Below are 14778 nucleotides of genomic sequence, written 5' to 3'. Positions count from 1 at the left end.
ATAGTCCCTGATCAACAGCTTAGGGATCACCTGGAAGCTTGCTAGACATACAGAACCTCAAGCTTCATCCTAGAAGAACTGAATCAGATCTGCATTCAACAAGATCCAAGAAGATTTCTACACACATTAAACTTCTCTAGAGCACTGTGAGACCTGGTCTAGGAAAATCCAATGAAAGATAGTTCTCCAGACAATTTCAAGCAAAGCACAAATATTTAACTCATTTACCTAGATATTTTAGGGCAAAGTGTATTTTACCTGAAGCATCTAGGTAACTACATTTGCTTTTTATTTGCTTCTGCACTCTGGTGCAAGTGAAAAATGGCTTTTTAAAAATTCATAACAAAGTTGGATTCCAACCTAAATTTAATCTGCTCCATTTTTATTCCTAACTTCTATTAGATCATAACTCGTCCAAAGCAGAGTGCAGTTTATCAGAATGTACACATTTTACACTTCTAGCAGATCTGTATTTACAAGATAAAGCACATGGTTCCAAAGGAGATATTATATTCAGATAAATAATGTATGTTTTAATATTGGCTGTGTGATTGTAGACAGGTCTATAAAAGTCTTAAAGCTCTTATAGTTTATTCTATTATCCCACCATGTAATAATTTTCCAAACTAGACCACAATGAAATTTTTAAAAGTCAGAATTTATTCAAACATTTCGGTTGTACTTGCCATTTCCTATTGAAGCAGAATCTAATACTACAATATAGATATGTTAAGATTCTTCCATTATTGGCTAAATTTACCTCACTGAGAAAACTATGGGTTTTTTATGTGCAGTTTGATGTATGAGTCTCTGATATGTAACATAACAGTAAGTATGGAATTCTATTGAGTCCTTGAGAAATTGCCCTTGGATCCATGATTTTGGAAAATTCTGAGAATATGAAATGAGCTAATGTAAGAATATACTGGTGTCCATAAAACATTCTTATAGAGACAGCTGTGATTTTATCATCATACATATCTGCTGCCTTTGTGGAAGATCTTTCTCACCCACTATTAGAATGGCATATGTTTTTTGCTTTATTGTTTCTCCTACTAGTGGTATGTTCCTGTATTTGAATTGAGCTTTCCATATTCTGTCTTTCGTTTCTCTTTAGACCACTGAGAACTCATTTCCGGAGATTCAGCTTCAGTTTGTGTTTTAACTTCTGAATCTGGAACAGGTAACTCATTTACATGGAGATCAGTTATACAAATGTCTCTGTAAGCATAAATTATTGCTTCAGATGGCTTACTAGATGGTCTACTTCACCTCAAATTTAATTCCAGTGTTCATGTCAACTTTAAAAGTAAGAACCTGAGAACATTAACGTGCTTTTATTAAACAAGTGAACAACCGAATGAACGAGTTATTCAGGCTAGATATTTGCATGTTACTCCTTTTAGTATTTATACACTTCCTCTTGCCAGGTATTTTGCGATGGGTATACACTGTGATGTTTCTTGGAAAAATGTCACAGTTCTAAAAACTATAATAGAGAAAAGGTAGTTTTGATGAAATAATCCTACTTTCAATTAAGGTGATTGGATCTCTGACTTGGTTTTTAATTTATCAAGCATTTTGATTCCAACCAAAAAGAAATTTTATATTACTGCCAATTATTAGAACTAGTAGAAGTTAATGGTTATACAAAAAGGAACCAACACCTTGGCTGTACCTATATCATAAAAGACTTTAAGTTAGAATTTGAATTTTCAAGTTTTATTTTAAAGAGGAAGGTCTGGCAGATATTTGAATATACTTCATCTGCATTTCAATATCAGTGCTACTTAAAAGCCAAGATAATTGCTACCTACTGTGTTGTACACTTCTGCTTTGTATAAGGCTTAATAACAATCTTAATTAGGCTAATTTTAGTCAGATTAATGCTTGTGTGTGTCAGCACTAGCTACTAAATGCCACATACTCCAGGGCTTTAATTAATGGCAAGGAAAGGAAATACTCATGGTGTAAACATTTTTGAACTGAAAAAGCCTAAAACAAAGGATATCCAACGATGACAGAGGATAAATCACAATATCACTAATTCTAGATTTGTAGTATATTAAGGTTGACTTTTAAACAGACAAATCTGTCATATGTAACATTAGGAAAATACAGTCTTGAAACACTCTGAGCGTATCAAACCTTTGCCTTTCACAGTTCTGGAAGGTTTGGAGATTTTTTATTGTTGGTACTTTGGTACACTTGTTCATTTCTTTAGCTGATAAACTCAAGAATGTCCTATCTTGAATAAGAAACTCCTCTTTCGTTGCATTGTTTATGAGCTAGATGAAGGAAAGTGAGCTCATTTTTTTCCCTTTATTAAATTTCTAGTTTGACCAACTGAATGAGATTTCTCTATCCCTCACTCTTGGCCTGGGCTGTGATTATCCATGTCAAACACTAGGCATCGCCATTGTCTATACCATCTTCCTCCTTAAACATGATGGGGAACGACTGAATGTGAAAGGGAGTGGGAGACTCCAGGAGCAACTACTCATTGTGATGACAAAAGAATTTTTCATTCACTTCATAGCCTTAATTGGAAATAGCAGTCAGGTTTCCAAATTAACACTGATAACTTCTATAATCTAAGAACTATGTATGGCTGGTAAGTGGAATAATGATAATGATGATTATGATGATGATGCAATGGGCTTAGAATTAGAAGATCTGAATTCAAATAAGACATTATCTTTGAGACCCTTGACCTAGTAAATGATGAATTATCATGAAGTTAAGTGGGGTATGTATATGAAGGTGCCTAGGTTCCAATTAGGAATTCATAAATATTTGTATGTTCATTATTTATATACTTCACTCACATTTTCAAGGCACTTGGGTTCAAAGTGAAAGTAAATTTTAATGTTAGGTTAATTCAGTTATGTAAATTACTATCAAAAAGTACCCTAGGTTTATGTTTATATGTCCTGATAAAACTTATTAATCTTCCATAATCACAAGCAGAATATGGAAAACTTAAGCAAACATTTAGTTAAAAAGATGCATACCTCTTTATATTCCCATAGCAAAATATTATGCAAATAAGTGAACAAATATGTAAATGAACAAATGAATGGAGTCTGGCTTAGAAACAACTGAATTCAGTATTCTGTATGCAGAAGAATATAGCTCAGTTTTTTTAGATGAATCTAGTTTTTTTCTTTTTCCTGCCCAATAAGTCTGTTACCAATCTTCACAGGGAATATTTAGTTCATTAACATCAAACAATATGTTAGATAACTCTGTCTAACTTTCCTCTATCCAGAAAAGCACACACACTTCTTTAAGAATAGACATAATTTCAAATATGCAAGAGTGGAGAATTGTCCAAGAGAAAGTTGCTCATATTTCAAGTGAATTTAAGATTTCTTATTCTCAGGATTTTTTTTTGGCTGCACAGCATGGCTTTCGGGATCTTAGTTCTCCAACCAGCGATTGAACCCGAGCCCTCACTTGGTCAGCAGTGAAAATGTGGAGTCCTAACCACTGAACTGCCAGGGAATTCCCAGGAAGCATTTTTAAAGTAGTTCTTTCAGCCATGTTGTATACCATATTTCTCTAAAGTAGCCCAATTAAAAATTTTTTTTAGTACTAAAGCATAATTTGGAAGCTTAGACTGAATTTTCATGATTCTGGACAGGACTGCCAAAGTTTCTGGGATTTTGCAATGTAAATTTACCCCCATTTTTTTCTGCATTCAATATATTAATAGTACACTTGCTGTGGGTAGGTACGATGTCTTACTTTTCTTTTGTATCCTCAAATACTGCCGGGCATTCACTAATACTGTTTTGGATTTCACTGGCAGACAAAAAAAGCACTTTTTAAGATTTAAGAACTGTCAAAACCTATTAAGATTTATAGTTTGCCTAAACCTATGACAATAAAGAATGTCAGGGTTACTGGCTTATGGAATAAATCAAAACAGAATATGCACTAAAGACCTCTACAGTTGAAGATAACAAAATAAACTAGGGAGAGTTTAGTCACTTTGAGTTCTTTCCAAAAACAAATCTACTTTGTGATGTGATCTGGAGTGATCTTGCTGATGGCTTTGGTAAATAGGAAGCACATACCCTAAAATGTAACTTATAAACAGAGAAACAGCAAAATATATAATAATGGGTTACTAGAAGACTGCTTGGTCTTCACAGATCTCTACAAAGGAGGAATTAAGAATAACAACTGGTTAACCAAGAGAAAAGAATCTTTCAGTTGCTTGACCTTGGCTATTTCAATGAAATTATTTCTCAAGTAGACGATAAGACATAAGGTTGCCATTGCGTGCTATTTCTTAAGCGTTTCAAACTCCCTTTGTTTTGTGTTTATACTCACCAAACAATGAGACCTGCCCCTTGCAAATGATGACTCAATATTAGTTAACATTTATAGAGCTTTCACTCTGTGTCCCAACTGGGCTCCAGGTACTGATGTCACCCTGAATTATTTCAAAACTCTTACAGAACAAAGGAACCCAAAATTTATCTCGGGCATTCCCCTCAATAAAAAAAATAAGTGAACTAGAAGACAAAAAAGGTTAAGTGGCTTTTCCAATTCACCCAGGAGCAGCTCAGTAGCTGAGCAGGGGCTGAGACCCCCCATCTCTGGTCGTTAGAGTGAGCCTGGTTTTCCTGTACCATCGTTTGTCCTCTTGTTCCATGGCAGCACCTGAGGGACCACAGCAAGGCAGAAGAGGGTGTGACCTGAATGCTCCTCCTCTCCCATTTCACTGGCAGAAATTTTATTTTACAGTCTATTGATTGTGTTCTGAGTAAGAAGTCCTAAGTTTTTTTTCACTTTAAAAAATGGGAGTAGACCAAAGAATCCGCCTGCCAATGCAGGGGACACAGGTTTGATCCCTGGTCCAGGAAGATCCCGCGTGCCGCAGAGCAACTAAGCCCATGTGCCACAACTACTGAGCCTGTGCTCTAGATCCCACGTGCCACAACTATTGAAGCCCGTGCTCCTAGAGCCCGTGCTCCACAACGAGAGAAGCCACCACAATGAGAAGCCCGCACACCGCAACGAAGAGTAGCCCCCGCTCGCTGCAACTAGAGAAAGCCCACAAGCAGCAATGAAGACCCAATGCAGCCAAAAATAAATAAAATAAAATAAATTAATTTAAAAAAATAGGAGTAGACCATAACAACAACAAAGCTGTAATTATGTGAGGTAAAGGATGTGTTAACTAACCTTATTGTGATAAATATTTTGCAATATAGACTTGCATCAATTCATGACACTGTGCACCTTAAACTTATACAGTGTGTCAATTATATCTCAATAAAGCTGGAAAAAATGTTTGAAAATTATTGTTATACACTTTACTATTGGAAGAAGTACTATATTAAAGCTGTGAATACAACTAACTTTTAATAAATTTTTCTGCTGGTTCAGAAGTTAAAGCCTCCCAAGTATAGCCCAGCATTATTTTTTAGGTCCATTACCTGTGTTAATTTTTAAGAACATTCTCAGCATCGACTTAGGAGTAGAGACTGCTTTACTTGAAGAAGAAGAGGCCATTTGGTGGCACTGGAAGTTGCACCAAGTCTTTATGTGTATCTTCTGAGGAAGCATAAAAGGATGAGAAGAAAATGGGACACTGATGTCTAGGTAGAGATTTGAGAAGATGGACATAATCACTCTCAAATTCACCTTCTTCCCAATTTGTCAAAATCAGACTCTACTCCGGAGCATATAGCTAGCTTAGATCCTAGTACAGTGTTTTTTTATTTTAAAAGTTGTAAACCATTCACTTGAAATGGTAAGTTGTACTTACTAATGCATGCCAACAGAAATGGGCCATCTCTCTTAGAGGGAAATAGGCAGGTGCTGAAATACTCCATGAAAGGAGCTAGAATTAGTAGTGGTAGGATGCTGACGACATTCATTACTGCAACTGGCAGAAGAAATCCACCCAAATTCAGGTTGGAATTCATGGTCTGCAGATAATATCCTGAAGGAATCTGTATTTGAAGGGGGAAAGAGCCATTCAGTAAGACAATGGTTAAAGTAACTTTGGAGGAAGTGTCCTGTGGCAGATGCCTTGTCCCTTGCCAGTACTCTGTGACAGATGAGCTGGATGTTCCCCGGGTCTTCAAGGTCATGATTATGAACTGACAAAGGAGAGTAGGAACTGTGTTTAGTCTATTGACAATTCTACTGATTCTTTATGGACGAATATTTTGTCATCTAGTCTATCTTCTTAATTTTCCTTGGAAAAGTAAAAGTGACCCTAATTTTGTGCTTGGGATGACACATAAGAAAGCAAGTAACAAATTTTGCATATAAGCAGATAAGCTTTTTGTTTTTCCCAACAATAAAGCAAAAGCCAGTAGAAAGTATTAAGACTTTCATTTTCACCTGGATTAAAAAATAGTCTGGGGCTAGACTAGATCCTTTAAATAGCATCGAGTTTGATGGCAAAATAGGTAAGAATGATTTTTCCCTAAGAAGAGGGGACCCAGTGAGGAAACACATTACTTGTTGTAGGCTGTCTTTATAGGCTCCCTGGATTGGCCTTGTTTTTAACATAAGCCAAGTAAAACGAGAAAAGGGAGAGAAAACATACTTGTGTCTATACTCTCCTTTTAAACTAATTGTGTGGCACTAGAGGACCAAAAAGGGAACTCCATGAAAAGAGTTGCACAATAAAGTAGCAGAAATGAAAAAAACAAAAACAAAAACAAAACACCAACAACACCTCTACCTCACTGGAAACCCTCAAGGTAGTGTTAGAATTTCTTCATTTTTAAAAAAACCCTAATACTAACTAAAACTCTAACATTAACTTGGAGTCTCTTCAAGTATTCCTAACCTCTCATTAGGTCACAACATCAGAACTAAAGCACAATGTCACAGGAAAAGGGGCATCTCCTCACTTTTCTAGTTCATGAGCTGTGTTGCAATAATCACATCTTTGTCATTATCTTTAGTAGCACAGAGTATTTCTTTAATTCCCAGGGGCACACAAAGCTACTGAGTGGCTTGGTGAGAAAGTCAACCCAAGTCTTGTCCTTGAGGAATGGATTCTCCATTTTTTCTTACAGTGTGTGAACTACATTAGGATTCCTGCCTTACCTCCATCCTGGGAGAGCAACCCAGCTCAAACATCCAGATGACAACTTCTTGTTTGAAACCTTCACTAACTCCTTCTCTATTATCAATTGTGCAATTCGAGAAGGTATAAGGAGAAGCAAAGTCATAAGTCAGTACAGCTGCTAACCAGCCCGCCAGTTGTAAAATGAGCCTATTGCTATGTTAACTGCCTAAACCCAGGAATGGACCACATTTTCACTGAGATTCTTTCTATCTGTATAAAATATGTCCTGGTGATAATTTATCTTCCAATCTTTAATTTGACCCTTGGGATTGTAAACAGGATTGTTTTGGCTGGGTACAGATGGCAAGAGGGAAGGGAGTATTGGCTAGTTCTGCCCTAGTTCAATCAAAATATTAAGCATGTATCCCCACTCAGAGGAAAATGAAGGATGGTTTTTAAAATAGTGCTGGCAGCAGAACTACTCTAAGACTGAAAGGATCTCAGCACAACTTGGAAGTTTCTGTTACTGATTTCAAGCGAGAATTATTGTTAACAGGAATAAAGTTATTATCGGCATGAATCACAGACACAGAAACCTGTTAACTTAATAATGTGGCAAATGTACTATTAATCTTTAGTGAAGCAATATTAATATATTGCATAATCTAAAAAAAGGCCCCGATGTCTTGAAAGCTTGAAATCATTTCTGCTTCTGCCTCAAGTTCTGAAATCATCTCCTTTTAAAATTTTAAATACTTTTATTTCATACAAGCCTCTGAGAGTTCAGGAATAACTGGTGTCAATAAAGATTCATTTTCACCTTTGAATGGCCAGTAATGTCAAATGGCAACATCATTGGCCTTAATATCAATGTATTTTAAATGTATGTCTTGGAACTGAAGGTCAATAATGGCTACTGAATTTAAAATATGGAATTCGATGATGTTTTATTCTTGGTATTTTGATTGCCTTTATACTGGTGATTATTTCATCTGGAGGCAAAAATCTTATTCCAGCCTATCCCAATGGAAGTTTCCTCTGCCTCCCTTGAGAAGTACATTCTAACCATTTTCTTTGAAGTTTCTGGTATAACATTACTGTATATGATTTTGGAACCTGTATAGTCTGTACCAGGAATTTTTAACCCAGCTGCAAGAGAGGCATAGTGGGTAACAGCAAAGTGTGTGCATTGATACCAGCCTGGGGTAGGAATAGTCACTCTGCCATATGCTAGTAGGGTAACCAAGAACAAATTGCAAGTCACTTAATGTCTCTGAGACTCAAATTTAGAATAATAAAATCTGCCCTCTAGGCTTGCTTTGGGGGTTAAATTAGACACTGTGAAGTCATCTTTTAGAGGCTCTGACACATATAGGTGGTAAATAAGTATTAGTATTTGTTCTTTGCAATAAACTAGGCATTTAGGTTTGGTGATATGCTTAAAAATTAGCTTATCAAAATTTATTCTAATTTATGTTAAATTTAAAAATATGTAACAGTTTGCAGAGAAGACTCGAACTTAGTAAAAAAAAAATCAGGTGTCACTACATTATGAAGGTAAGAATCAGTAATTTGTGCTATTTGCACAGAAGGTTCGAGGCGTCCCACGGAACCATTAGTAATTTTGTACTCATGATTAATTTCTCCATTCTAAGATGTTTTCATGATATTTTTAAAAATTTTAATACATTTATTTAACCCAATAAAGTAAAAATATTTTAGCATGATCAATATAAAAATTATTAATGAGATATTTACATGTTTTTTTTTTCATATTGAGTCTTCAAAATCTGGTATTTTACACATATAGTATGTTTCATTTTGGACAAGGCACATTCCAAATGCTCAAGAGCAACAAGTGGCTACCATATTGAATAGTACAGTTCTAGAACAATATGGGAGACAGTGATTAAAGTGTGTGGGATGCAAATGATGATATGTTTTAAAAGTTCACCTGTAGATATGCACACCTTATCTGCTCACCTACACTACCCTAGAACTAAATAGGCATCATGCTTTTACTTGTGTGTCAAAGCTGTGGCTTAGAGTGTCTATCCAAGCTTACAAAACTACCATCTTTCTCCTCCCCTTCTGAGGTTAAAAGAATACACCCACTACCAAAGCTTGAAGTCTAACCATCAACAGTTAGCAAAAGACCTTAGCTGGTTGAGGGCTCTTATGATTAAAAGTTAGGGAAGCCCATCACAACTCCAGCATTATGTAGCAGCTAATAAATAGCAGTTGTTACATTTACTTATTGCAGGAACAAGCACCCAAAGTTTAATGTGGATTCTCTTAGTTCAGTTATGTTAAAATAATCCAAATAACTTCCAAGCAATTACTCTATCATCTGAAATCGCTGTGTTTGAATACTCCTGGCATATGTTAGAAACAGCTAACCTGGATTTACAAACTGTTTCTACCCTGTAGTGATAAATATGTTTAAATGAGTTTCTTGGAATGGAAGGTGGACGTTAACATGAGAATAGAGGCTACCGGATCAGACTTCAGCCTCAGTGAAAGTATTTCCCAACACCAAGTCTCTCTGATACCATTGCTGAAAGTTTGTTTTGTTTGGCAACATGAAGTGAAATATTAACTCCTGTGAAGAAAGAGTTTTTGGAGTTGAGGTTTTAGAAAAAGCTGATTCATTCGGCTTGGCTTTACTTATATTTTCTGTGTGAATATAATGTAATATTTTCTGCGGCCTCTTTCTTTAAGAATCTGAAAACCCCCTTAGTAGTAGAGGATGGATGTTGGTTTCTAGCATGGGTGACAAACCAGTCTCCAGCACGTGAGGCAGACTGCTTACTTGGAAGAAGTCAGAGGAGCACATCCCCAGCTTCTTTCAGAATCTTCGATGTAGCCCCTCTAGATTTTTATTTTTTTTATACAGCAGGTTCTTATTAGTCATCAATTTTATACACATCAGTGTCTACATATCAATCCCAATCTCCCAATTCATCACACCACCACCACCACCACCCCGCCGCTTCCCCCCTTGGTGTCCATACGTTTGTTCTCTACATCTGTGTCTCTATTTCTACCTTGCAAACAGGTTCATCTGTACCATTTTTCTAGATTCCACATATATGCGTTAATATACAATATTTGTTTTTCTCTTTCTGACTTACTTCACTCTGTATGACAGTCTCTAGATCCATCCACGTCTCTACAAATGACCCAATTTTGTTCCTTTTTATGGCCGAGTAATATTCCATTGTATATATGTACCACTTCTTCTTTATCCATTTGTCTGTTGATGGACATTTAGGTTGCTTCCATGACCTGGCTATTGTAAATAGTGCTGCAATGAACATTGGGGTGCATGTGTCTTTTTGAATTATGGTTTTCTCTGGGTATATGCCTAGTAGTGGGATTGCTGGGTCATATGGTAATTCTATTTTTAGTTTTTTAAGGAACTTCCATACTGTTCTCCATAGTGGCTGTATCAATTTACATTCCCACCAGCAGTGTAGGAGGGTTCCCTTTTCTCCACACTCTCTCCAGCATTTGTTGTTTGTAGATTTTCTGATGATGCTCATTCTAACTGGTGTGAGGTGATACCTCATTGTAGTTTTGATTTGCATTTCTCTAATAATTAGTGATGTTGAGCAGCTTTTCGTGTGCCTCTTGGCCATTTGTATGTCTTCTTTGGAGAAATGTCTATTTAGGTCTTCTGCCCATTTTTTGATTGGGTTGTTTGTTTTAATATTGAGCTGCATGAGCTGTTTATATATTTGGAGATTAATCCTTTGTCCATTCATTCCTTTGCAAATATTTTCTCCTATACTGAGGGTTGTCTTTTCATCTTGTATACAGTTGCCTTTGCTGTGCAAAAACCTTTAAGTTTCATTAGGCCCATTTGTTTATTTCTGTTTTTATTTCCATTACTCTAGGAGGTGGGACAAAAAAGATCTTGCTGTGATTTATGTCGAAGAGTGTTCTTCCTATGTTTTCCTCTAAGAATTTTATAGTGTCCAGTCTTACATTTAGGTCTTTAATCTATTTTGAGTTTATTTTTGTGTATGGTGTTAGGGAGTGTTCTAATTTCATTCTTTTACATGTATCTGTCCAGTTTTCCCAGCACCACTTATTGAAGTGGTGCTTTTCTCCACTGTATATCCTTGCCTCCTTTGTCATAGACTAGTTGACCATAGGTGCGTGGGTTTATCTCTGGGCTTTCTATCCTGTTCCATTGATTTATATTTCGGTTTTTGTGCCAGTACCATATTGTCTTGATTACTGTAGCTTTATAGTATAGTCTGAAGTCAGGGAGTCTGATTCCTTCAGCTCCATTTTTTTCCCTCAAGATTGCTTTGGCTATTTGGGGTCTTTTGTGTCTCCATACAAATTTTAAGATTGTTTGGTCTAGTTCTGTAAAAAATGTCACTGGTAATTTGCTAGGGATTGCACTGAATCTGTAGATTGCTTTGGGTAGTATAGTCATTTTCACAATATTGATTCTTCCAATCCAAGAACATGGTATATCTCTCCATCTGTTTGTGTCATCTTTGATTTCTTTCATCAGTGTCTTACAGTTTTTCTGAGTACAGGTATTTACATCCTTAGGTATGTTTATTCCTAGGTATTTTATTCTTTTTGTTGCAATGGTGAATGGGATTGTTTCCTTAATGTCTCTTTCTGATCTTTCATTGTTAGTGTATAGGAATGCAAGAGATTTCTGTGCATTAATTTTGTATCCTGCTACTTTACCAAATTTATTGATTACCTCTAGTAATTTTCTGCTGGCATCTTTAGGCTTATCTACGTATAGTATCATGTCATCTGCAAACAGTGACAGTTTTACTTCTTCTTTTCCAATTTGTATTCCTTTTATTTCCTTTTCTTCTCTGATTGCCGTGGCTAGGACTTCCAAAACTGTGTTGAATAATAGTGGCAAGAGTGGACATCCTTGTCTTGTTCCTGATCTTAGAGGGAATGCTTTCAGTTTTTCACCATTGAGAATGATGTTTGCTGTGGGTTTGTCTTTTATGGTTTGTCATATATGTTTATTATGTTGAGGTAGGTTCCCTCTATGCCCACTGTCTGGAGAGTCTTTATCATAAATGGGTGTAGAATTTTGTCAAAACCTTTTTCTACATCTATTGAGATGATCATATGGTTTTTATTCTTCAGTTTGTTAATATGGTGTATCACATTGATTGATTTGCATATATTGAAGAATCCTTGCATCCCTGGGATAAATCACACTTGATCATGGTGTGTGATCCTTTTGATGTGTTGTTGGATTCTGTTTGCTAGTATTTTGTTGAGGATTTTTGCATCTATATTCATCAGTGATATAGGTCTGTAATTTTCTTTTTTTGTAGTATCTTTGTCTGATTTTGTTATCAGGGTGGTGGTGGCCTCATAGAATGAGTTTGGGAGTGTTCCTTCCTCTGCAGTTTTTTAGAAGAGTTTGAGAAGGATGGGTGTTAGCTCTTCTCTAAATGTTTGATAGAATTCACCTGTGAAGCCATCAGGTCCTGAACTTTTGTTTGTTGGAAGATTTTTAATCACAGTTTCAACTTCATTACTTGTGATTGGTCTGTTATATTTTCTGTTTCTTCTTGGTTCAGTCTTGGAAGGTTATAGCTTTCTAAGACTGTGTCCATTTCTTCCAGGTTGTCCATTTTATTAGCACAGAGTTGCTTGTAGTAGTCTCTCATGATGCTTTATATTTCTGCGGTGTCCATTGTAACTTCTTTTTCATTTCTAATTTTATTGATTTGAGTCCTCCCCCTCTTTTTCTTGATGAGTCTGGCTAAAGGTTTGTCAATTTTGTTTATCTTCTCAAAGAACAAACTTTTAGTTTTATTGATCTTTGCTATTGTTTTCTTCGTTTCTATTTCATTTATTTCTGCTCTGATCTTTATGATTTCTTACCTTCTATGGACTTTGGGTTTTCTTTGTTTTTCTTTCTCTAGTCCCTTTAAGTGTAAGGTTAGATTGTTTATTTGAGATTTTTGTTGTTTCTTGAGGTAGGATTGTATTGCTGTAAACTTCCCTCTTAGAACTGCTTTTGCTGAATCCCATAGGTTTTGGATCATCATGTTTTTGTTGTCATTTGTCTCTAGGTATTTTCTGATTTCTTCTTTGATTTCTTCAGTGATCTCTTGGTTATTTAGTAACACATTGTTTAGCCTCCATGTTTTTGTATTTTTTACGTTTTTTCCCCTGTAATTGATTTCTAATCTCATAGCGCTGTGGTCAGAAAAGATGCTTAATATGATTTCAGTTTTCTTAAATTTACCGAGGCTTGATTTGTGACCCAAGATGTGATCTATCCTGGAGAATGTTCTGTGGGCACTTGAGAAAAAAGTGTAATCTGCTGTTTTTGGATGGAATGTCCTATAAATATCAATTAAATCTATCTGGTCTATTGTGTCATTTAACGCTTGTGTTTCCTTATTAATTTTCTGTTTGGATGATCTGTCCATTGGTGTAAGTGAGGTGTTAAAGTCCCCCACTATTATTGTGTTACTGTCAATTTCCTCTTTTAGAGCTGTTAGCATTTGCCTTATGTATTGAGGTGCTCCTACGTTGGGTGCATATATATTTATAATTGGTATATCTTCTTCTTGGATTGATCCCTTGATCATTATGTAGTGTCCTTGCTTGCCTCTTGTAACATTCTTTATTTTAAAGTCTATTTTATCTGATATGAGTATAGCTACTCAAGCTTTCTTTTGATTTCCATTTGCATGGAATATTTTTTTCCACCCCCTCACTTTCAGTCTGTATGTGTCCCTAGGTCTAAAGGGCATCTCTTGTAGACAGAATACATATGGGTCTTGTTTTTGTATCCGTTCAGCGAACCTGTGTCTTTTGGTTGGAGCACTTAATCCATTCACATTTAAGGTAATTATTGATATGTATGTTCTTATTACCATTTTCTTAATTGTTTTAGGTTTGTTTTTGTAGGTCCTTTTCTTCTCTTGTGTTTCCCATTTAGAGACATTCCTTTAGCATTTGTTGTAGAGCTGGTTTGGTGGTGCTGAATTTTCTTAGCTTTTGCTTGTCTGTAAAGCTTTTGATTTCTCAGTGGAATCTGAATGAGATCCTTGCGGGGTAGAGTAATCTTGGTTGTACGTTCTTCCCTTTCATCACTTTAAGTATATCGTGCGACTCCCTTCTGGCTTGTAGAGTTTCTGCTGAGGAATCAGCTCTTAACCTTATGGGAGTTCTCTTGTATTTGTCATTTTTCCCTTGTTTCTTTTAATAATTTTTCTTTGTCTTTAATTTTTGTCAATTTGATTACTATGTGTTTCGGTGTGTTTCTCCTTGCGTTTATCCTGCCTGGGACTCTCTGCACTTCCTGGAATTGGGTGGCTATTTCCTTTCCCATGTTAGGGAAATTTTTGACTATAATCTCTTCAAATATTTTCTTGGGTTTTTTCTCTCACCCTTCTCCTTTTGGGACCCCTATAATGCGAACGTTGGTGCGTTTAATGTTGTCCCAGAGGTCTCTTAGGCGGTCTTCATTTCTTTTCATTCTTTTTTCTTTATTCTGTTCTGCAGCAGTGAATTCTACCATTCTGTCTTCCAAGTTACTTATCCGTTCTTCTGCCTCAGTTATTCTGCTATTGATTCTTTCTAGTGTATTTTTCAGTTCAGTTATTGTATTGTTCATTTCTGTTTGTTTGTTCTTTAATTCTTCTAGATGTTTGTTCTTTAATTCTTCTAGGTCTTTGTTAAACATTTCTTGCATCTTCTCCATCTTTGCC

The 14778-nt window shown here is 36.0% G+C and overlaps 2 protein-coding genes across 3 annotated transcripts in view; one reads left to right on the top strand and one right to left on the bottom strand.

Moving 5' to 3' along the window:
* The window catches only part of LOC309641685 (uncharacterized protein), a 406435-nt gene that overhangs the window by 150841 nt on the left and 240816 nt on the right, over positions 1 to 14778 (top strand). Inside the window, exon 4 of one of the 2 annotated variants that reach the window (XR_014252736.1) lies at positions 1118 to 5721. The exons of the other annotated variant lie outside the window; for it this stretch is intronic. The gene's annotated coding sequence lies outside the window, so the exon portion shown is untranslated. Of the gene's footprint in view, positions 1 to 1117; positions 5722 to 14778 lie in introns of those variants that run through there. 2 annotated transcript variants of the gene reach the window in all.
* The window catches only part of SLC15A5 (solute carrier family 15 member 5), a 109503-nt gene that overhangs the window by 51973 nt on the left and 42752 nt on the right, over positions 1 to 14778 (bottom strand). Inside the window, 1 exon segment of the mRNA XM_082421981.1 lies at positions 5786 to 5972. Within this exon segment, the coding sequence (XP_082278107.1) occupies positions 5786 to 5972 (187 nt within the window).

The sequence above is a fragment of the Balaenoptera physalus genome, assembly GCF_965194825.1.
Source record: "Balaenoptera physalus genome assembly, chromosome: 13".
Taxonomy (NCBI): Eukaryota; Metazoa; Chordata; class Mammalia; order Artiodactyla; family Balaenopteridae; genus Balaenoptera; species Balaenoptera physalus.
Note: the sequence above shows the minus strand (reverse complement) of the source record. Positions and strands in the feature narration are given on the sequence as shown.